Source organism: Amborella trichopoda, chromosome 1, assembly GCF_054954075.1.
Source record: "Amborella trichopoda isolate Santa Cruz 75 chromosome 1, AtrichopodaSantaCruz75HAP2 v2.0, whole genome shotgun sequence".
Lineage (NCBI taxonomy): Eukaryota > Viridiplantae > Streptophyta > Magnoliopsida > Amborellales > Amborellaceae > Amborella > Amborella trichopoda.
This window is the reverse complement of record NC_142336.1, coordinates 5919367-5942049: the sequence shown is the minus strand read 5'-3', so window position 1 is coordinate 5942049 and position 22683 is coordinate 5919367. Positions and strand designations below refer to the sequence as shown.

At 34.5% G+C, this 22683-nt stretch overlaps 1 protein-coding gene across 16 annotated transcripts; it reads right to left on the bottom strand.

Moving 5' to 3' along the window:
- Nucleotides 1–1518: 1518 nt before the first annotated feature.
- On the bottom strand, nt 1519–18450 carry LOC18426151 (Spc97 / Spc98 family of spindle pole body (SBP) component). 16 transcript variants are annotated; one of them, XR_016049822.1, is made up of 24 exons: nt 18011–18399; nt 17878–17936; nt 17695–17743; nt 16847–16981; nt 16618–16749; nt 16063–16146; nt 15876–15974; nt 15380–15573; nt 15179–15251; nt 14948–15100; nt 14698–14817; nt 14534–14587; nt 14288–14371; nt 14070–14144; nt 13802–13975; nt 13563–13688; nt 13372–13479; nt 13178–13240; nt 12992–13066; nt 12381–12574; nt 12174–12213; nt 11993–12085; nt 11787–11914; nt 1519–3331 (listed from the first exon to the last, which is right to left on the bottom strand). XR_016049822.1 is itself a non-coding variant. In XM_020662384.2 (22 exons), the coding sequence occupies exons 1-21, from the start codon at nt 18083–18085 to the stop codon at nt 11788–11790; spliced, it is 2151 nt and encodes a 716-aa protein (XP_020518043.1). In that variant the 5' UTR covers nt 18086–18450; the 3' UTR covers nt 1519–3331; nt 11787. The 16 variants fall into 16 exon arrangements, 9 of the variants coding, with proteins under 9 accessions (XP_020518043.1, XP_088715070.1, XP_020518042.1 ...); XR_016049832.1 differs by lacking the exon at nt 1519–3331 and having other exon boundaries at nt 11609–11914; nt 15380–15471; nt 18011–18450; XR_016049821.1 differs by lacking the exon at nt 1519–3331 and having other exon boundaries at nt 11609–11914.
- Between the last annotated feature and the right edge of the window lie 4233 nt (nt 18451–22683).

Genomic DNA, 22683 nt, shown 5'->3' with positions numbered 1-22683 from the left:
TTATCTTCAGGTGAGCTGGCTGACGGTGATGGCCGAAGGAAATGGAGTGAGGACACGTCGGTGATGTGATGTAAAGATGCTTTATGGATAAGGGCTGTTGTCGTGACGCAGAAATGTCTGCGACGTGTCGGGAACGTGGTTGTTTCTCATTGTCGACGAAGGATTGATGAAGGTATTGATGTGACAAATATTTAGTCAAATCAAAACGGAATCTTTGACACTGTAGTTGGGGTCTTTTCTTGCTACGTGGCGATCGTTGGAGTAAGTAGTTACTATGCAAGGGAATATTTACTGTAGTTGGGGTCTTGTCAATTTAAAAGGAATCTGCTTTTAGTCATATCAAAAGTAAAGATAAAGCTGAGGTCTTGTCTTCTGATGAGCCGGGTCTTCCGATGACTTCTGATGAGCTGGGTCTTCCGATGAGCAGGGTCTTTGGTTCAGCCTTCGGGTTTTTGGCTAAAATCTTTAAGGAGAGGATTACCAGACTGAACTGTTTCTTCTGATGTGGTAAGTAGTGTTGAAGGTTCAGCAAAAATTCCAAAGAGTTGTTGTTCTAATTCAACAAGAGTAGCATGAGGATAGGCTTGTTTCATTTGCTTAATATAAGAAGAGAAAGTATGTAGGTCAACAGTATTGGGTACAGTATTATAGGCAGAAGTATTATATATCTCAGAGGATGGAGGAATCCTTTTGAGAGGATAAGTACGTGGGTCTGTGCTAAATATTTCCCACCATTTGATTTTAATTATTTTCCCAAGACAGGGAATGTATGTATAATTATTCGAATTATTTTCAAAAGTAGCATACTCCCATTTGCAGATCCAAGGTATTTGATATATGGATATGAAATAAAGATGGTAGTCTACCAAATCTATACAAGTATTATGTTCAGCAAATTTAGTTTGGAAGGCTTGGAAGTTGTCTGGTAGTATTTGGGTAGAAGATCCCCAGATAAGGAACCAATGACGGAACCAACTAGGAAACCTTTCAAGTATCGGCATTTTGAACTGTATGTACCAGGAATGAGTATTATTAAGATTTTGGTATAAAAAGACTTTATGCCAGGCTTCAATATATTCAGCATATCGAAAGTATTTGTATTGGTATTCAATATTTAATAGTTTTTTTCCTTGCATGGGGTTATTACCCCAATCCTCATAAGTAAGTAATTTTTTGATCTGTAGATTAGAATAAGCAAACAGGTTTGTATTTCCTTGAAAGAAATGAATAATGGAAACCAATGGTTTAAAAAACGGATTGATGACCCGGATCGAGCTTCCAAAAAACCGATTCGGATCGGCGAATCAGCGATCTGGATCGGGAATCGGGTGAATCGATCAGAATAAAGCTTAAAAAAAATCCGTAAAAATTATTAAAATTCATTATAAATATTCTTTTTTAGGAATTCAATAAGAAATGAGGGCACTCCATTAAGAATTTTTATGTTTTTGAATGAATATGCGAATATTGATATGTTTTTCCCTGCGTGAACCGCCATTCAGCATTTAATTCACATCACACAAAAGGATAAATATAGAATTATCTTGGAATAAGTATATCAACATACATGGACTACAATAAAGCATAAAATTAGTAACATATGATCTAAAAATAAAATGATAGACGACATTATTGTTCTTCTTGGTCACATTGGTGCCATTGATTGAATTTGTTTAACAATTCATTGATTCGATCTAAAAACGAATCATTGATATTAGCAGGCGTCTGACTATTCCCAAATCCCTGAGTGTTAGTGTTTTGTTGTGTTCCCAATCTAAAATCCCCGAAGATTGTCCATCCTTCATGCTCACCTGCACTGTTGCTGTTGGGACTCGATATGTGAATAATATGGCTGGGATAGGGTGGCCTCAGAATCATCATCTCTCTCATTTTCTCTTTGAATAATATGGATTAAAAAATAATAATAACAAATTTTCAAAAAAATCGATCATAGATTAAAAAAAAAAATCACAAATTTTCAAAAAATTCTATCATGGATTAAGAAAAAAAATTCGATCATGGATTAAAAAAAAAAAATCACAAAGTTTCAAAAAATTCTATCATGGTTTGCAAAAAAAAATTCGATCATGGATTAAAAAAACAAATCACAAATTTTCAAAAAATTTAATCATGGATTACAAAAAATTCGATCATGGATTACATAAAATTCGATCATGGATTACAAAAAAAAACAAACAAAAAATTCAATCGTGGATTACAAAAAAAGAAAAAAACAATTCGATCATGGATTACAAAAAATTCAATCATGGATTACAAAAAACTCTATCATGGGTTACAAAAAAAACAAAAAACAAAAAATTCGATCATGGATTACAAAAAAAAAAGCAAACAATTCGATCATGTATTACAAAACATTCGATCATGGATTACAAAAAATTCTATCATGGGTTATAAAAAAAAAAAAAAAAACAAAAAATTCGATCATGGATTATAAGAAAAAAAAACAAACATTTCGATCATGGATTACAAAAAATTTGATCATGGATTACAAAAAATTCTATCATGGGTTACAAAAACAAAAAAAAAAACAAAAAATTTGATCATGGATTACAAAAAAAAACAAAAAACAATTCGATCATGGATTACAAAAAAATCGATCAAGTATTACAAAAAAATCTATCATGGATTATATAAAAAAAAAAAAAGTTTCGTACGGGACTCGGCGATTCACTGTACGGACTCGCCGATTCCGTACAGTGAATCGGCAAATCACTGTACTAGAACCGGACGATTCTCGTTTTTTTCGTCGATTCGATTCTTCCATGGCTTTTCCCGAGTCGAACCGGGCGAGTCCGGTTCGACTCGGCGTTTTTTTAAACACTGATGGAAACTGATCATGTTTCCATTAAAACGGATTCATACCATTCACGGGTTTTGATACCATTGATTGGTTTAAATGGTTTTGAAGGTAAAGGGGAGCTAATTTATGTGGGTCAATGTGAATGTGTTTGTCATCGATGGGAATATCGGCTAGGAAAGCATTATCTATATAGGTAGATTTAGGCACTGAGGAGGTTGGCTTATTTGGGGTTTGGGCTGGAGATAAAGCAGGACTTGGTGTATTATGTTTTGGACTTTGAATAAAATATTCTGGTACATTGGTGGATCTGAGTAGAGACATTGGTTGTATTAGTAAAAAGGGTGGGCTGAGCATAGGAGGCTCAGATGAAAAAGGAACTAAGTCCATTGAGGTTTTTTGTTTCGATTTGTGAGAAGCATGAGATGTATTAGTATTCATATTCATATGAAAAAGTTGTAATCCATAAAGGAGTGGCTCTTCAGGTGGAAGAGGTGGTAATGTACGGCCCCCCTGCAAAAATTCACGGGTAAGAAAATCAGGTAAAGAGTTAGAAGCACTGTGAAGATGTTCAATGGAGAAATCAAAAGCAGATAAAATGGCTTGCCAACGGGCAAAGATTTGTTTGGAAACGAGATTTTAAACATCCTTTTGCAGGATATCCTTGTCTGCTTTGCAATTAGTTCGAATAAGAAAATGTGTTGATTAAGAATATCACTTTGAAATTTGGTAACACAATGAATAATAGCAAGTAATTCTTTTTTGACAGTAGAATAATTCTTTTGTGTGGGATTCCATGCTTTCGAGGTAAAACGAATGAGTTGTTCTTTGGAATCCATAGATTGTTTTAATATTCCGCCTAATCCTATGTCAGAAGCATCACATTCAATTATTTTAAAGGCAGTTGGATTAGGTAAAGTTAAGCAAGGTAATTATATATATATATATAGAGAGAGAGAAAGAGAGAGAGACAGAGAGAGGCATAGAGAGAGGGAGAATCCCAACCGTCAGATCTTCATCATATGATTCAGAATGCATATCATCATATGAATTTTAATTTTCTTTTTTTTGTATAAATCTGATTAAGATGAAATTTTGGGTGTATAAACCTAACAGTATTACATACCATATAAAATATAAAAAAATTATTTTCAATAATTTAAAATGACCAAATTACCCCCTTCATTTTTCAGGGGTATTTCATTCATTTTATATTTTTGAAAATATTTTTTATAAATTTTTTAATTATGCATCCTATTTTTTAATATACACATCTAAAATTTCATTATGATCCAATTTCTAGAAAATATATTAAAATTTATATAGTTATATGAATTATGAACCACATGGTGATCTGACGGCCTCCATGCCACCTATATTACTATTTATTATAGCTGCCTAGCTATTGTTAGCTTTTGCCATATATATATATAAGAAAAAGCTCGGATTTGCTCACTAGCTCATATGAACATATGAGCCTAACGGCCCAGATTGAATCTAGGCCGATTTGTATATATATATATATATATATATATATATATATATATATATATATATATATATAAGAAAAAGCTCGAATTTGCTCACTAGCTCATATAAACATATGAGCCTAACGGCCCATATTGAATCTGGGCCGATTTATATATATATATATATGAGAAAAAATGGGATTAGCTCACTAGCTCATATGAACATATGAGCCCAACGTCCCAGATTGAATCTGGGCCAATCTAATAATCACGAAAGTCTGGTAGTGTTCGAATTTTAATTTTTTTTTTTTTACAAATCCAAATAACTTGAAATTTTAGACATGTTCATCAAAAGTAAGTAAATCTTCGAAAAATGTAAAAAACATATTTTACATGAAATAAATTGACCAAAATACCCTTAAAAAGTTTCAGGAGGTATTTTGGTCATTTTTATTTGTATCGATAATTTTTTTTATATTTTTATTAGGTGAGCCTTGATAAGAAGAAAACATACCTACAATTTCAAGTGATTTAGATATATAAAAAATAAATAAAATTCAAGTACTATCGGACATCCGTGATCGTCAGATCAGCTTAGATTGAATCGGGGCCGTTGGGCTCATATGTTCATATGATCATATGAGCTAGTGGGCTAATCCCATCCTTTTCCTATATATATATATATATATAGGCAAGCTTTCTATGCTTCCCCTACAGCATAGAAGTTCTAATATCCCCCATATCCAACCATCCATTCTGAATGGAGGGCTAAGATTGTCCCAATCACAATGTCACATCTCTACACTATTTTATTTTTAATTATTTTTTCTATAAACTATTTTGACATTAAATTTTAGACGTCCATTCCTCTATTAAATTTGCACTAGCGAAAAAATATAAAAAATATATTTTCAATCAAAAAAAATAACCAAAATACCCCTGAAAGTTTCAAGATGTATTTTGGTCATTATATTTTATCAAAAAATTAGTTTCAATATTTTTTATAGGTGTACCCCAATGAGAAGATAGCACGTACTAAATTTCATATTGATACAATTTTTGTAAAAAAAATTAAAAATAAAATACTTTGCGATGTCGGATCGAAGATGAAACAATGAGTGGCTCTCTTGATCAAAATTGGACGGATATTTTTGTCAATTTTATTTTTACGAATTATTTTTTTATATTTTTATAAGGTACGCCTCACTAAGATATACCCACGCTCCAAATTTCATTTCATTTCAATTTGTAAAAAAAAATTGAAAAAAAAAAAACACTACCGGACAATGGTAACCGTGTAATGAACTTTAGACAGTGATGAGGGTAGGCGAAATCACTGTCCAAAGTTCACCTATAGGCGTTGGAAAGACTTTTCATATATATATATATATATATATATATATATATATATATATAGGTGAAGTTCTATAGTACTTCACCTATACCTCATCACCGTCCAAAGTTCATCGCACGGTCACAGCTATATAGTAGTATTTGAATTTTTATAATTATTGTACTAATTAGATTTATCTAAAATTTAGGACGTGTGTACATATAGGAAAAATCGTCCCAACGCCTATAGGCAAAAATGAACAATGATTTCGCCTACCCTCATCACCATCCAAACTTCATGGTACGGTCTCAATTGTCTAGTAGTGTTTCAATTATTATTATTTTTTTCTACAAATCCAAATTACTTGAAATTTAGAGCATGTGTAAATCTTACTGAGGCCCACTTAATAAAACTATGAAAAAATAATTCAAAAAATATAAATTGATCAAAAATACACCTAAAAATTTATGGGGGTATTTTGGTCAATTTATGTTAAAACAAATTATTTTTTTATATTTTTATTAGGTGTGCCTCACTAAGATGTACACAGACTCCAAATTTCAGATTATTCCTATTAATAAAACAAAAATAAAAATTGAAACATTACCGGACAACTACGACCATACAATAAAGTTTGGATGATGATAAGGGTAGGGCGAAATCACTGCTCATTTTCGCCTATAGGCATTTGTAGTATCTTCCATATATATATATATATATATATATATATATATATAAGAATGAGGAGTATAGAACTCAAAGATTAAAATACCCATGCACTCTCAACAGTCCGATCATCATTGATAGCGTCTAACTAAAGAAACACTCTAATAGCATTTTGTAGCTTTTTCTTGTTTGTTTGTGTATGTGCGGTCCAGGCTGACCCAGCAGATCAAATCTAAGCCCAAGACATGCACAGGTCCAAGTCGAGCTGTGTCCAAGGGTCGACTGTTATGCGTGGAAACTCTAAATCGGATGGGTTGTTTTTTTAGCAAATAATATACGAAAAAAATAGAACATCCAACAAGCAAGAAAAATAAAGCAGAAAATAAATAAAATAAAAAGAGAAAACCATAATTTACATAATTCGTCACAAATGCGACTAGATTCACAAGTGACGACAATCGATGTTTTTTTACTAATCAATTAAAGAAAAAATTATTAAAGACTTATACCTAAGAGAACCATAGGAAAAACTCAAGCTGCCACAATGCCTCATCTCTACAATTCTCTCTCTTCAGAATAGCCCAAAGTTTACCTTTTTTTTCTTTTCTCTCCTCTCTCTACAAATGCAACTTTTTATAAAAATAAAAAAATAAAAATAAAAATAAAAACCCAAAAAGTGATACGTACAATCCTTCTATGTTTTCCTACTTTATGGAATCTTGACTTTTATCTTTACCACATGTCTATCCTAACCCAACTAAGACTAACCCAAAAGATAATCATCCTACATAATATGAACTATCCAAAAAATAGGTTACCCAAAGTTAAAAAAAAAACAATCCCATAAAATAGAGATTCAAGGCAATTATCAACAAATCTCCAAATTGGCTTGAATTCCTAAAGAGATGTTTATTGCCTGTGTTCTCCACATGCGCCTCCTCAGGTACTCACCTTGATAACACATTAATTAAGTCTAAGAAAAGCTTAAACTTCTATAATGGAACTGGCTTTGTCAGCACATCCGCAGCATTCTTCTTGATATTAATCTTCAGTAATGAGATATCACCTTTAACTATTATTTCACAGATAAAATGGTACCTGACATCAATATGTTTTGTCCTTGCATGATATACCTGGTTCTTCGTCAAATGTATTACACTTTAATTATCATAATATAATAAAATAATAATTTCATCATCTCGTAAGCCCAAATCAATTACAAGCTCTCTAACTTACCCAAAAAATTTACAAGCCCTCTAAGCTATATGGTTTCTTTCACTGCCTCAATAGCTGTCACATATTATGCTTCAATCGTAGGCAAGGCCACCATGGTTTGTAGAATCAGCCTCCAACTGATTGAGCTCCTGCAAATGTAAACACATAACCTATAGTACATCTCCTACAATCCAAATCACCTGCAAAGTCAGCATCAACATAACCAACAACCTTGTCACCAAACTTATTATTTCTATCAAACACCAGACCTACATCTAATTAACCCTTTAGGTGACACATAATATGTTTTACCGCATGCCAATGCTCATTTCCTAGATTAGCCATATACTTGCTAACAACACTAACAGCATGAGAAATGTTTGGACGAGTGCAAATCACTACATACATTACTCTTCCAATTGCACTCGCATAGGGAACACACGACATGTATTCCTTTTTAACATCTGAACTTCGAGATAATGCTGCCAACAATCTGAAATGTGCAGCAAGAGGAGTACCTACAGGCTTTGAATTTTCCATCCCGATTCTAGCGAGGACCTTCTCAATGTACTCCTTTTGAGATAGCTACAACTTACCCAACTTTTGATCTCTGTGTATTTCATAACTGGAAAGAAACTTTCATTATAGTCAATAACTTTTTTATGCGTATAGCCTTTTGCAACTAAACGTGCTCTAAACCAATCACTACCAGTCTCAGTTGACCCATCTTTCTTCTTATAAACCCATTTACATCCAATGGCTCTCATATCTATAGGCAACTTCACGAGATCCCAAATATGATTTTTCTTAAAAGACTTCATTTCTCCATCTATGGTATTACTCCACTAGTTAATGTCACTATCTTGCGTAGCTTTCTTAAAAGGGGATGGTTCTTGACTTGTGGCGGTCAATGCATAAGCTACCATGTCCTCAAAACTGTACCGCACCACTGCCTTTTTTATTATCTTTCCCTTTTTCAAGTTAAAGTTATTCCTCATGTGGAATATGCTCAACGGCTTTCTCATAGTCAATGTCTTCCTCCACTCTTTTATAGGACTTTTTTACACAAATTTTGAAATATTTTCTAGAGTTGTCAACGCCACCTCAACTGCATCACTGCTATGGTGATTTTCTTTTTCTTAATAAACGTATGTGACTTAGGATCTGGGCACGTTATTCTATAACCTTGACTCCATCCGCATATCCAAAGAAAATACACTTATTTGATCTAGAACTCAACTTATTGTTCATCACATAAATATAAACAGGATAACCAAAAATTCTTAAATAAGAATAATCAACAAGTTTACTGGACCATATATTTTGTGGTGTTTTGTAGTCTAATGTTGTAGATGGTAACCAGTTAATATAACACGTTGTATTGACCGCCTCTGCCCAAAAGTCCTTCGACAAACCAACATTACTCAACATGATGCAGGTCTTCTTTATAAGTGTTTTGTTCATGCACTCACGAATACCATTCTGTGGCAACGTCTTCAAGTGAAATGACAAATAATTCATTTGCTATTGCAAAAATTCATACACTTCGATGAAGTGTATGCTCCACTATTATCATCCTCAAGCACTTGACCTTATTCCCAACCTATATTTCGACCACCACTTTCCAAGGCTTGAATGAATTAAATACATATGTTTTTTTCTTTAATGTGTAAATCCACACCTTCTTTAATGAATCATCTATGACAGAAACAAAGTATAGAGATCCACCTTTTGAGACATCCGATGACAGGCCCTATATATATGAATGAACATAGTTAAGAATACCTTTTGTGCCATGTTTTGATGTGCGAAACTGTGCACTACATTGCTTGCCACAGACACAATGCTCACAAAAGTCCAACTTATACTTCTTCACACCATTGATCAATGTTTACTAAATTCCTCCAAAACTCTCTCACCCATGTGGCCCAACCGCATATGCCACAACTAAGTCAAGGCAGAATCACCATCATCCGATACATAAATTGTTGCTTCATATGTGATAATATTTCCAAACAGCACATATAAATTATGTCCAATTTTTTTGCCCATCACAACCAGAGCACCATTTAGAACCTTTAGAAATTCACCTTCTCCAACAAATTTGCAATCATTATAGTCTAAGGCACCCAAAGAGATAAGATTCTTCTTTAGATCTGGAACATTTTTAACATCAGTCAAAGTTCTCACAACTTTATACATCTTGATAGTAACTGTCTCAACACAATTGGTCTCGCAAGCTACATCATTCCCCATCAAAACTGATCTACCATCAATGTTGTATGTGGTCAACCAATCTCGATAATGCTACATATGATAAGAACACCCTGATTCAAGAACCAACGAATCTTTAGAATTGTCACAATTTGTCGAGATTGACAACACATTATATGTACCATTTATCGAGCTTCAATCGACTATATTGACTGCTTCAGAAGCTCATCTTTCTTTCTCTTTGAGTTTCTGACAATCCTTCTTGATATACTTATTTTTCTTGCAGTAATAACAATGAATATTACATTTTCCTAGTCTGGATTTGGATTTTGACCTGCCCTGACTTTCATGCCCCTTTTCACTTCTCTCATCAAATCTCCTTCTAGCCACTAAATCATTTGCATGTAGCTGAGAATTACCTTGTCTCTTCCTCAAATTATTAGAGAAACGAGTCGAAGTCACATCCTCCATCTCTATGGTATCTTTTTCATAAAACAATATTGTGATTAGATACTCATACGAATGAGAGTGTAGACAATAAAATTATAGCATTATCTTCATCATCTATTTTAATACCAATATTCAATAATTCATAAATAATTTTATTAAAATAATTCAAGTGCTCATAAATATCTGTGCTTTCATTCATTCGCAAGGTGTACAATTTTTTCTTCAAAAATAATTGATTTGTGAGGGACTTCGTCATCTACAAACAAAAGACTTGAAAGCCGAATCCTCAAAGACGATAATAAATAGAAATTCACTCAATAAGCACAATCAAATACTGCACATAACGCTCAGATCTTCATCTTCCCAATCCTCATCCGATATGGATTTTGGTTTCTTTGACTTTCCTTTCAAAGTTGTATTGAAACCTTGTTGCACTAACAAATCTCAAACATTGATTTGTCAAATTCCAAAATTATTTTTGCCATAAAATTTCTCCACCTCAAACTTTACATTGGAAACTTTTACCACCATACCGACAACCCTGAACCAAACTCTGATACCACTTGTGGTTTGTTTTTTGCTGATTCTATTTTTCTAGTACTTTATTCGTTAAAAATCAACCCGGGTTTAGAGCCTCCGCACACAACATCAACTCCCCATACTCCAACCCTATTTGCAGTCTTAAATGCCATTTCGATTAGAACGGCAAATGGCGATTGTTATAAACTGATGATAATGTTATGACAATAATTACGGCCCATTTCTTAATAACAGGTGAATAGGGGAATTTTGCACCGACAAAGATAACAAACTTTTCAAGTTTCTACGCACTTCGGCCCAAGGATTTATTATCATTCCTTGTCCATAGGGTTGTTAACTAGGAGGGTTCAAGCCGGACCAGACCTGGTCCGAGCCCAACCTGACACAATGTAAGGTAGAGAAGGGTAGGCCACAGCCCAGCCCAAGGCGGCCCAGAATTCATGATAACAAGGCCCAAGCTCTGCATGGCCAAAAAAGATCGCGTCAAACCCTAATAACTATGAAAAAATATTACTTAATATATGTAATCCATACTACAAAATTTTCAAGCCCGGCCCGTTCTGACCAATGCAAACCCTGTCCCGACCTTAAAATATTTTGGCATAGCGGACCCAACCCACAGGTCTTGACATGCAGCCCAAACCCAGTCCCGAACTGGGCCTGGCCTGAAAGTCCACGGGCCTGCACAGGCGTGTCAACAGCCCTACTTGTTCATGAGCGTTTCTCTATAGAGACAGAGAGGGTAACTTTGGGATGAAATGCTCTTGGATCTGAAACTTGGGGACGTATTTCCATGTATTGAAAGTTTGAAACCATTATCACTGTGTGAGTAAGTGAGAGAGAGAGAGAGATGCTGGCTAGAATTGCTTCAATAAATTTTCTCACTAGAAAACCAAGACATGCTGACTAGAATTGCTTCAATAAACGCTGTAGAACTGATATTCATGAATATATATTGATACCAAAGGTGTCTATGGTTCTAGAACCAATAAAGCTCTACAAAATCAGGCAGCTGCTCGAAGAAACCTTCAAGTAAGAAAACAAACATCCAAATAAGAGCTTAAAGAAAATCCATGCAAACCTTACGAGTCATTTCCAATGCCTAGAATCCATTGAGCAAGATGCGTCAAGTATGGCTCTGCCTGTGAGCTATTGCTTAAGATGGGCCCTAAACTTTGTAATTCTTCATTAAATTCCTTCTCAAATTTGCTGCATTAATAAAAGAAATAAAAGAAAAGACCCAATAAAATAGAAGGTAATTGAACAGAAAGGGTATACATTCAATACCTTAGTCCAATGGGATTTTTTTTCTTTTTTGGGCAAGTAGTCCAAGGGATATAATATACAGAACTCCAATGCTACATCCACAGTCTGTTCCCTCTAATCAATGGCCAAAGATTAAGTGTAGTAGGTCATTTAGGGATATTTATCAAAATGTACCTAAGAGATGAACTATTTAACATCTTACTTTTTAAATTCAGATTGCCCATGGTCATGAGTTGGAACAGCTGAAAATGGGGAAAACGTTAAATAGTTGGTAAGTTAGCTATATTTTGACATTTTTACCACACAATTAATCTCCAGCAATAGTCAGCTGGAATGGATGGTGGATGAGGCACTGAAAATATACCATAGTCCATTGGATTATCATTAGTTACCGATTCATTCTACTTACATTACAGTCTCAGCGAATGACATGCTCTCAGCCGATGACTTTGAGGCCAGGCGTTTACTCTTAGATCTCCTAAGCTTGGATTTTCCTCTACCAAATGAGCTTTCATTGGCATCCACAGTTATATATAGTGACGGTAACAACCATTGGACTGATGAGGCATATTGGAGACATATCGATTTTAGGGTTTCCATCTTCTGCATTGAGATCATTAAATCTAAGTAGAATGTCGATGCAGCAAGAAATAAAATAAAACAAAATAAAAAAGTAAGAACTATCCATTGTTATTGAGATTTCACAATCATACATCCATCTTTCAAGAAAACGAGCATCAGTAGGATTTGTAGGTCAGAAGGTACAGTCAGAGCCTGAACCTAAAGGAATATTAAACCTTCAAACATGTTTGTATTCTATTTCTTTGTTGTTTCCTAATCAAGAAAGCAAAGAGATAAATAAATTCTCTCTTTTTTCTTTTGTTTATAAAAAATTTTAATGCAAACTACTCTGAGATCTTTTTCCATTTTATATGCAACTTATTTTGATCAGCACATGACACGAATCCACGTCAAGTAAACAAATAATACGTCCATTAGAGATAGGAATATGATACTGACCCTTAGAACTTGAGGTAAAAGAAGCAAACATTCTTTCAGACATTTTTTGAGGAAGAAATCATGGAACTCCATAACCTGACATGAATTGTCACAAGTAATTAAAATGCTCCAAAACCCAGAATGTGACCTTCTCTAGAGCATTTAAAGCCAACCAAGCTGGATATAAAGCAAATTATGTGACCCAACCTCATCAATGCTCTTTGCAGATTCAAGCCTATTATGCATAACATGCCAGTTGGGTTCAAGAACCTGGTACAAATGCACAATTGGAAAGCCATACTACTGAGAAGTGAGAACAATAATAACAGCTTGACGGCTTTCAAAATTTTCATTAGAAATGGAAAATATTAACGAAGCAAGTATCCAGGATTATCTACAACCTCAAAAGTTAGATAATGTAGAAGGCTGTTTATGAATTTGATCATGCTCCGGCAAAGCACAGCAGATCTCGATATGGCTGTTCCAAATGTGTTCAACATGCGAACCCCCTGCCGAATGTCAAATAAATAACAGGCATTTAAGTGCAGTAGTGCAAAATCCAAGTTTGAGAAAGCCATGTACACAAAACTACCTGATGAGTTTGCCATGCCCCACAAAGTTGGCGGTTGACATGCTTACAGTGGAACAAGAGGCGGAAAATTAATTGGTATTTGGTCAGTGCTTTTCTGGAAATAACAAGTGACAATGGCCACTTAACCTGAACACACACAAAAAAAAAGTAAGAATTCAACTTATCCCCTGACAAAAAAATAACATTTGATGCCACAAGGAGAAGAATAGAAGCTCAAGGAATCGACCAGAATGCCAGACCTTGTAGTTGAGGGAGAATGTTTCCACACCAGTAATACTTACTGGAGCTGAATGGTCATTATTATCAAAAGCAGTCTTACTAATTTCAACAGTAGCAACACATGCCCTCAAATTTTTCATGCCCTCTTCTAGATCCTGGAGAGTTCCCAACCTATTCAGCAATGAGGTTCTCTCCTGCTCAGAAAGAAAAAGACAGACCATCAAATATAAAAGCTATAATATTATTATAGAGAACACCATCACTTGATGTGCACAATGATTTAGTTACCACACAGCAGGTCAAGTCCTCATGGCACGGATCAGATGCAGCAACTGTTGTGCGCAAAGCAAGGTCCAGCAGAGACTGTCAGGTTGCAGGATATGAGCTATACAAAGAACTGCTCGCAGATTTCATAAGATTATATATCTTTCGAAAAAAGAAAACAAATCATACACGGTTCATGGAAGCGCCTAATAAACAATTAAGAAAATAGGAGAACACCAAACCTGCAGCTTTTCTACAGAAATTGTATCTGGCTTTTTGGCAAGCTCATCTCGAGCTATGTCCATGAAATGAACTAAGAAATCACCCTGCATCATAAAAAATTATGTTAAATAACATAGACAAAACCTGAAAAGCACATCACAGAAAATCAGTGAAGCCAGAACACAAATCCCCAGTGCTTAGAAATTTGATATCATATTTTATAAGGAGACGTCAAATCAGTCATAGATCAGTAGTTAATTAGGCACCTGATCTAGAAGAAAATAATGTTTCATAGAGCGCAGCTTTCCCATTAGATCATACTGCACCAACAACAAGAGGGTCAGACATGGCTTAAGAACTAATAATCAACAACGCCAAGAAGATTGTATCACTAATTGCTCCTTAATTGCACAAAGAAAAATAATCATACCTTTTGTTTTATCAGATTCAAGAGTTCTCCACTGGCAAATTCATAAGCAGAATTAATACACTCCAGATATTGATGGTTTGACCCAAAGTTCGTCAATTTTACCTTTTCTGATATAGGAACCTATGATCAGACAAATGGTCTTAATCATAGGAGAAGAAAAAAGACAGATAATCCCATGCTGCAAACATACAATACTTGAAAAGCAACTCAAAACAAATTAGCATAAAGTTGTGAAGTATTATAGGTGTACCTGCACCACATGGCCACATTCTCTCATGACATTCAAATATTTGCCAGTTGTCAAAATTGTCCCCGCAACATTAGTAAGAAAGATTGGAATAGGATCCTTGAGGCTATAGCGCTCCTCCCAATATTTTGCACTGTAATCTTGAGTAAGACTTTCCTGTAAAAAAGCAAAGAGTGAGGGAGCTATGAGAGTGTGCAGATCGCAATGCTAGTAATCAACTGAGGCAATATGCACCTTTTGCAATGATCGGTTCTCAGCAATAAAAAATTCACCATAAGGATCATCAATAACTCCCTCATATACCCACCTATCAAAGATAAGGCGATACATCAATTTGAAAAGGGTACAGCAGCATAGCACAAATCAGATCTTCAGGCCCCAATATTTGCCAACTTGTTAACCCATAAACGGAGCCAGATGGAAAATTTACAATACCTTTCTAGTATGCACAGATAAGCAGAACTGGCACACTGAGTCATCTTTTCCAGCAAAGATCTCACTGCATTATCACCAGCCATTGCCATGGCCTGAGATTGGCAAACAGAACTAAAAATTACCAGAACCATCTGACTTCTTCTCCAATGATCAAGTTTCTTTTTCATAAAAGCAAAAAGCCATGCAAGCAGTAACTGTTTCCATCAACAACTTGTTAATAGTACAAAGCCATTATTTACTTCACAAAAACAGACAATTTTCTCTATAAGCTAGTCCCTACTATTGAACATCCCAGAATGCTGAGTTCAACTAAATTTCCAACTGATTTGAAACCGAATATATGTAACATAGAACTGAATTGCAAATAAGATTGCTGAATTTCGATGTAAGGTACCAATGCCAAAATATAAAACACTTTGTTTTAAGATCAACTCATAATCTTGTTGAATCAAGAGGAGGCATGATAGGGTAACTTGTACAAGGGATCGATCTAAACCTGACTTTGGAGAAGGTTCAAAATTGCAGATCCCATATAATTGTTTATAGATGCTTTCTGCAACACTATGGTCAAAGCTTGCATGGATGCCATCATTGGCTGAAAATGTATTCAAAAGACAATTATGGAGGTGCAAATACACAGATCTCAGGCACAAAACCACAAACTGATTCAAGGAAATACGAACCTGGCAAAAGAACCATAGTCCCTGAATAGAGAGTTTTCCTAGTCTGAATTGGTGTTCCAACTGAGCCACCAGAGTCTGGTAATCCTGTAATTTGCAATCCAAAGAAAAAGGCTTTTACCTCCAAATTAAACAAAATCAGTGAATAAAAAATATGGGTGTTTTAACAAAGAAAAGAAAATGCCGAAGACTACTAGGGTAATCTCCCAGCCAAAAATATAGGCAAGAAAGAAAATTTCATATAACGGTAATTTTTAATGATCGAACTTACAAAAAGAGAAGTTTCTCTTTTCTATTTTATGTTTTCCAATTTCTCATCAGGGTCCAGAGAAATATTTTTCTATTTATAATTTATATTGAGCAATGTTTATGGAAATAATAACACACTTCAGCACCTTAAAGGCCTTCCAAGGACCAGCTTACTTCTATTACAGGAAAAGCATTATTTGCTCAAAATGTATCAGCAGACAAAATTCACAAGCTATCGATTCAAACAATCAATACATCGCAGCTTAGCTTTTAGTGAGAAAAAAAAATCGAACCAGTAAGAATACTTACAATAAGGAGGGACCTGAGTGCAGCTGCAAAGGCATGATTGACCAAACCATACTTGAAATGTGATCTAGATTCCACAAACTGACTGATGATAAAATAGTGCTCACATAAAGGCAGCATTCGCTTGGTTAATTCCTGTAAAAGTTACCCATAAGCATGTCTGTATATGTTAAGCATGTGCCAATTCTTTCAAAGACAACATGGTCTGGTTCATGGAGAATTTTCCTCAGACCTGAAGTGCCAAGTCCATTGTCGGATCTATGTGATAAGTAATATGGTATTCCTTTCCTCGCATTCTTTTCATTGATATGTATCGCCCCTCAATACCCACCAAAGCGTGGAGCAGGTCATCAATAACTAATAGCTCCTGATTTTCATGAATCGAACATGTAAATAGTACATGCACGCTATGAGTATGTATAATTGAATAAATTGCAACAACAGCATTTTATTAAAAGGGAAAAATACTGGTACTAGAGCACATCAGTGTGAACTGTAATATTGCAATTGAGCAGATGGTAGATTGCAAAGATATTCACAGTTGGTTATTTGGATGATGATAACCAGATGGACACTATTAGCAAGTTATAATGGATAACATGGACTTGAGTTGGGACTCCCAAATCAGGTCTGACAGGCTCGGCCTAGTCTCTGAGAGACTCAGGCAATCTTGTACAAAAAGTACTAATATATTGGGAATCATCCAAATTCTGCAGGTTCCCACATTTCTGGTTCCAGGCTTGGCAGGGCACCAAGTTTGAGTGGACTAGCCCGAGTTTTCCTACACTGATCTGAATAAAAAATAAACATCTTGAATGTATGTGGGTCATGTAGTTTCATACAAAAATGTAGGGACATTACCAATTTTGTAAACTGAAATGTCTCAAAAAATTATTCATTTATCTAGAGTAGCGATGAAACCCAATTGAAGTACCATAGGAAAATATTCTCACTCCATTGTAGGACAAATAAATATCCAAAATCCCGAAATTAAGCATCTTCTTAGGAATCCCAATGCTTCCCATGTTCACATATAACCAGGAAAAGGAAAAATTTATGAAGCTTATCGACAAATTCTACCTGGACAGATGCAGTATAATACCCAATAGGATTCTCGGGGCCTTGATAGCTAGAGAGAGAGAGAGAGAGCATAGTTAGATACCATTCCATAACAACAATTGCACCCCCAATAACATGGAAGAACAAGAACTGAAACCACTTTTCCACAATCAAATTAAAATTGAAAAATTGTTGAGTTCACACCTGAAGGACTCTGAAGAAATCCCCTTGCTTCCTCCAAGTTGAGACTTAGGTTTCGTTTCCTATTTTCAGAGAGAAAATGTATAACAAAATTCCACATAATATTCCATGAATTAGGGCAACATTTGATGAATACCTGATAAAATCGACCAGTGAGAAATGACCTCTCAGTGTTCCATCGAGGGACCACAGGGTGAAGAGAACCATCCATATTTAGATATCAAACTGCAGTTCGCTAACAAAACAAAAATTTAACCTGAGAAAGTCATGTTTGCTAACTGTGAAGCTGAAGACTGAGATTTATGGGTTTCCATGGATCCTATGGCTTTAGAGCTCCAGAATTAGGGTTTTCCATGGTCAAAAATAGCTCCAAAAATATGAAATTAGGGTTTATCTGTAATGTCGAACTGGATTTGGAGATGCCGTTTGATGAATAAAGGCGGGGAGACGGGAAGCCTTTAATTTTTAAAACAATGTGTATACTAAGCTCCCGCAGGAGCATACCGTGTACATACGGCCTCATGCAAAAGACCTAGGGAGGATATTATTTTAGACCCGGTTTCTATGCGGCCAAGCAAGCCTGCATGTATAGAAAGGTGGGCCTCTTAATCAATCTAGATGGATTTTAAGACTTAATTTTTAAGAATATGTAATCTCTAACATAAAAATTATGAATATAAAAAAATAAATAAATTTTAAAAACTATAAATAATAATTTTGGTAAAAAAACATTTGAACCATTGGTTTCTATTGTTTTTAAATGGAACAACTACTTACGTCATCTTTAAGATGGATACTTTATATATACCGTATATATAGAAATACGGTCCAGCCCGCATGAAACAATTTTCCTATTGTTTATAGTTTGAGTTTTGAGAATCACTTAAGAAGCACTAGATGATTATTTCCAAAACAAAAACTTGGTTCATGAGTTTTTTGATATTTAGATCTTGCCCTTTAAATTTTAGATGGTCTTTGTTCAATCTTGAGATATTTTTTTTTTTAGAGCATAGAGAGTTCAATTGTGAAAAAAAAAAAAAAGAATCAATGGTTTGAAGAGATTACATCCCAAAATTTGAGATCCTAAAATTATTACTATTTTAATTGCAGCAGTGAACTGACATAATAACTTGCTTTAATACTTGGATGCAAAGTGGATAAATTCCCCATAGTTTATCTGGGGCTTCCTATTTTTTATTTCAGGTTACCTATTTCAGTATGGGATAGAGTGATTCAATGAGCTCAAACTAAATTGGATTTATGGAAGCCAAAGTATTTGTTGCTTGGGGGACGTGTGACCTTAATTAAATCATGCTTGGCAAACCTACCCATTTATCATATGTCTCTCCTGAAAATGTCAATAAGTATAGTTAAGAAAGTTGAGAAGATGATGCGATGTTTTCTATGGGGGTCTTTTGAGGAGAATAGAAAATATCATTTGTTAATATGGGATAGAGTGTGTACCCCTAAATGTGAAGGAGGTCTGGTTATTCAAAGAGTGGTATTGATGAATGAGGCATTGCTGACAAAATGGTAGTGGCGCAATTTGTTGTTTAAGGATCAGCTCTGGTGCAAGATTCTAAATGCTAAATACAATGTCGATAGGTTTGGAGTGTGGATTAGAGGTGGTAGAAGAAGTGCATCCAGATCTGTATTTTGGAAGGATATTTTTATGTTCAAAGCCTATCTCCATAGAGATATTAAGTGGTGTGTGGGGAATGGCACTCAAGTCCGGTTCTGGCACCATAAGTGGCTAGGGGATTTCCCTTTGAAGAGTTCCTTCCCTAGATTGTTCGCAAAGGCCTCTTCCCCATATGCTCTGATTATTTGAAATCTATCAGGTTGATGGACAGCAGGTGGTGTGGGATATCCAGTTTCTTTATAATCGAGTTAATGACCAGTTTGTGGCGCAAGTTTTGAGCTTGTTTTTACAGCTACAGGAGGTGGCACTGTCCAATAATACTGATGATGAGGTGATTTGGGAGCACAGTAAGGATGGTCTTTTTTCGGTTAAAGCCATATATTCTCTCTTATTCCAAGATCGCCATATATGGTCGTTGCCTCAAATTTCCCAAATCTGAAAATAGCTCATTCCTCATAAGGTCCAATGTTTTATTTGGTGGCTAAGCAAAATAAGGTTCTTACTGTTGATAATCTCATTAAAAGAGGAAAAATCTTGCCAAATGTTTGCCTGATGTGTAAAAAGGATGGGGAGTCGATTTCGTACTTGCTTCTTCATTGTCAATATGCAACGTACATATGGTATTACTTCTTTGGGATGCTAGGCTTCAGTACGGCTCTTCCTCAAATTGTCTTGGATATCATTTCTCAGTTAGTATTTCTCGCTTTACCAAAATTGGGGGCAAGGATTTGGCAAATTGTTAAAGGAGCTGTGTGTTGGGAGTTATGGAAAGAATAAAATAGATGTGCTTTTCAAGGAATTGGTCTTTCATGTGAAGGTTTAATCCAATGTATTATTCATACGATATGGTGCTGGCTATTAGTCATTGAAGATGGGAGAGGTGTTAGCGAAATCGATGTGCGGCTTAATCTAGCCTATTTGGTAGTATCTAAGAGTGTTAAGACCAGACCAGTTGGTAAATGGATACCCTTGGTATAAGGTTGGTTAAAGGTAAACTTTGATGGCAGCTTTCTCGGTAATCCGGGTAATGCAGGGATAGGAGATGTGGTACGTGATTGGACTGAGTCAATTGTTCTTACCTACGCATGACCTATTGGAATTGCCACGGCTAACATGGCTGAGTTTAAAGCATTGCTCAAAGGATTACTCCTTCTTAAAGCCATGAATTTGGGTCATGGTATAGTGGTCGAAGTTGATTCCCAAAATGTGATTAGGTGGTGCAAAAAGAAATAAAGAGTTCCCTGGTTGCCACGTTCGTTTTGGGTCCAAGCGGTGAATTTGGAAAAGGAATTATCTTTATCATTCCATCACGTCTTTAGAGAATTGAATGATCTTGATGATGGTTTGGCTAAAAGAGGTGTTGATATAGATTCCTTTTCTATTTTGAATGATGTAATGAGCGAGTGATGCAATTGCATTTTAGTTGACAATAAAATTTGATAACATTTGTTAAAAAAAAAATTTACTACTATTTTGTGTTTTACTCGAAGGAGCAGACGAACAAAGTACTCTCATGGGAGTATAGAATCTTTTTGCTTTTAAAATTGCATTTTCCCATATTTCATCCTTTCCGTTATGGACCCGTTTCCTATGCAGCCAGGCCCGCATATGGAGTAATGCGGGCCTCTTAAAAATCTAATTTTGAGATGTACTTTAAGACGAAATTTTTAAAGACATGTAATCTCTAACATGGAGATCATGACTATAAAAAAATAAATAAATTTTTAAAACTAAAAATAATAATTCTAACAAAAAAACATTTGGTCTCTTAATTTTCATTGTTTGGTCTCTTAGTTTTCATTGTTTTTAGATGGAACACCTACTTGTATTTATCATTAAGATGGATGCTTTATACTTTTTGGACCGTATAGGTAGAAATGCCGTCCAACCCGTATGAAACAATTTTCCTTCTGTTATTTTTTGCGTCGGTATTTTGGTCTCCTCCGATATTTTGGGTTCCTCTGCCGCTGCAATTAATGTTTTTCTAATAAAATCGGGAAAGTGCTTTCAAAATTCTTAATATAATATTATTTTCTCCTTAATTATTTGAAAATATTTAAAATTAGAAATTTAGAAGGAGTTGACAAAATGAGAGAATGAAAGTAATATGGCGGTTTGGCTAAATGGAAAATTAAATATTAGAAATAAAATCTTGGAAATGAGCAGTATAGAAAAAAAAACCAGGCTGTTCAATTTCTCGTCCCCCAGTTAGATCATAATGGACCGATTTTGGATTTAGCAAGATTTAGTGAATCGGCCGGGTGTTTAAAAACTATTCAAAACAAATTATGTAATTCTCAATAAATAAGGGAGATTATGTTTTGCAATATATTTTTTAATATTTTTCATCATTTTGACAAAGATTGAAAATTGTTTTGGACATTAATATTTATTTTAACATTTTTTTATATTTTTTTAAAAATTCAAAAATATCCTTGAGCACAAATCAATTTTTTAAAATTTATTTTTCATTAATTTTCAACTTCATTTGGATGTCTTTTGTTTAAGCATACTTTAAAGGGTGTGGTTTCTATAAGGTTGCAACATTAAAGAATCCAATTAAGGCGCACCTCCAAATTTTATCATAGCATGTAATTTTGTTGTAAAAAATTCATAGGATTATCTAAAAATCTATTTTCATATCTAATTATTAAATTTTAAACTCTAAAAATAATTAAAATCAAGTAAATCTATAAATATATGAAAACCTTGAAGATGGATGGTCTAGATAATGTGTTGCAAGATGCACTATTTATGAGACTCAAATCTCTGTTTTTATAGATATTCATACATCGCGATGTCAAGATGATCAATTAGAGGGTTTTCAACATTAAAACAAACTTTTTCGATAGATTTTTTAAGAACATATGTAATTCTACATTTTAAAATTGCAACTTTATATGAATTTTTTTCTACTTTAAATATATTTTTCATATTTTATTAAATTGTTTTATATTTTTTAACTTTTTTGTCACACTAATATACTTTTTATATTTTATTAGATTTTTTTGTATTTTTTATTTTTTAACGCTTTTTTATTTGCCTCGAACTTGCCCGATTGGGCGAGTGAAACCGCTCCATGCCCTATATCGTTCCGGTTGGATTTTTCCTACATTTATTTAAATATATTTGATGTTATAAAAAAGTTTATATCCAAACCTCCAAAA

What these genes read in the sequence shown, in the direction of transcription:
- LOC18426151 (XM_088858944.1), bottom strand. Translation starts at nt 18,085, where the DNA reads ATGGATGGTTCTCTTCACCCTGTGGTCCCTCGATGGAACACTGAGAGG. An exon ending in CAATGGACTTGGCACTTCAG is followed by an intron (nt 16,750 to 16,846) that starts GTCTGAGGAAAA and finishes TAACTTTTACAG; the next exon opens with GAATTAACCAAGCGAATGCT. An exon ending in AGAACCGATCATTGCAAAAG is followed by an intron (nt 15,101 to 15,178) that starts GTGCATATTGCC and finishes GCTTTTTTACAG; the next exon opens with GAAAGTCTTACTCAAGATTA.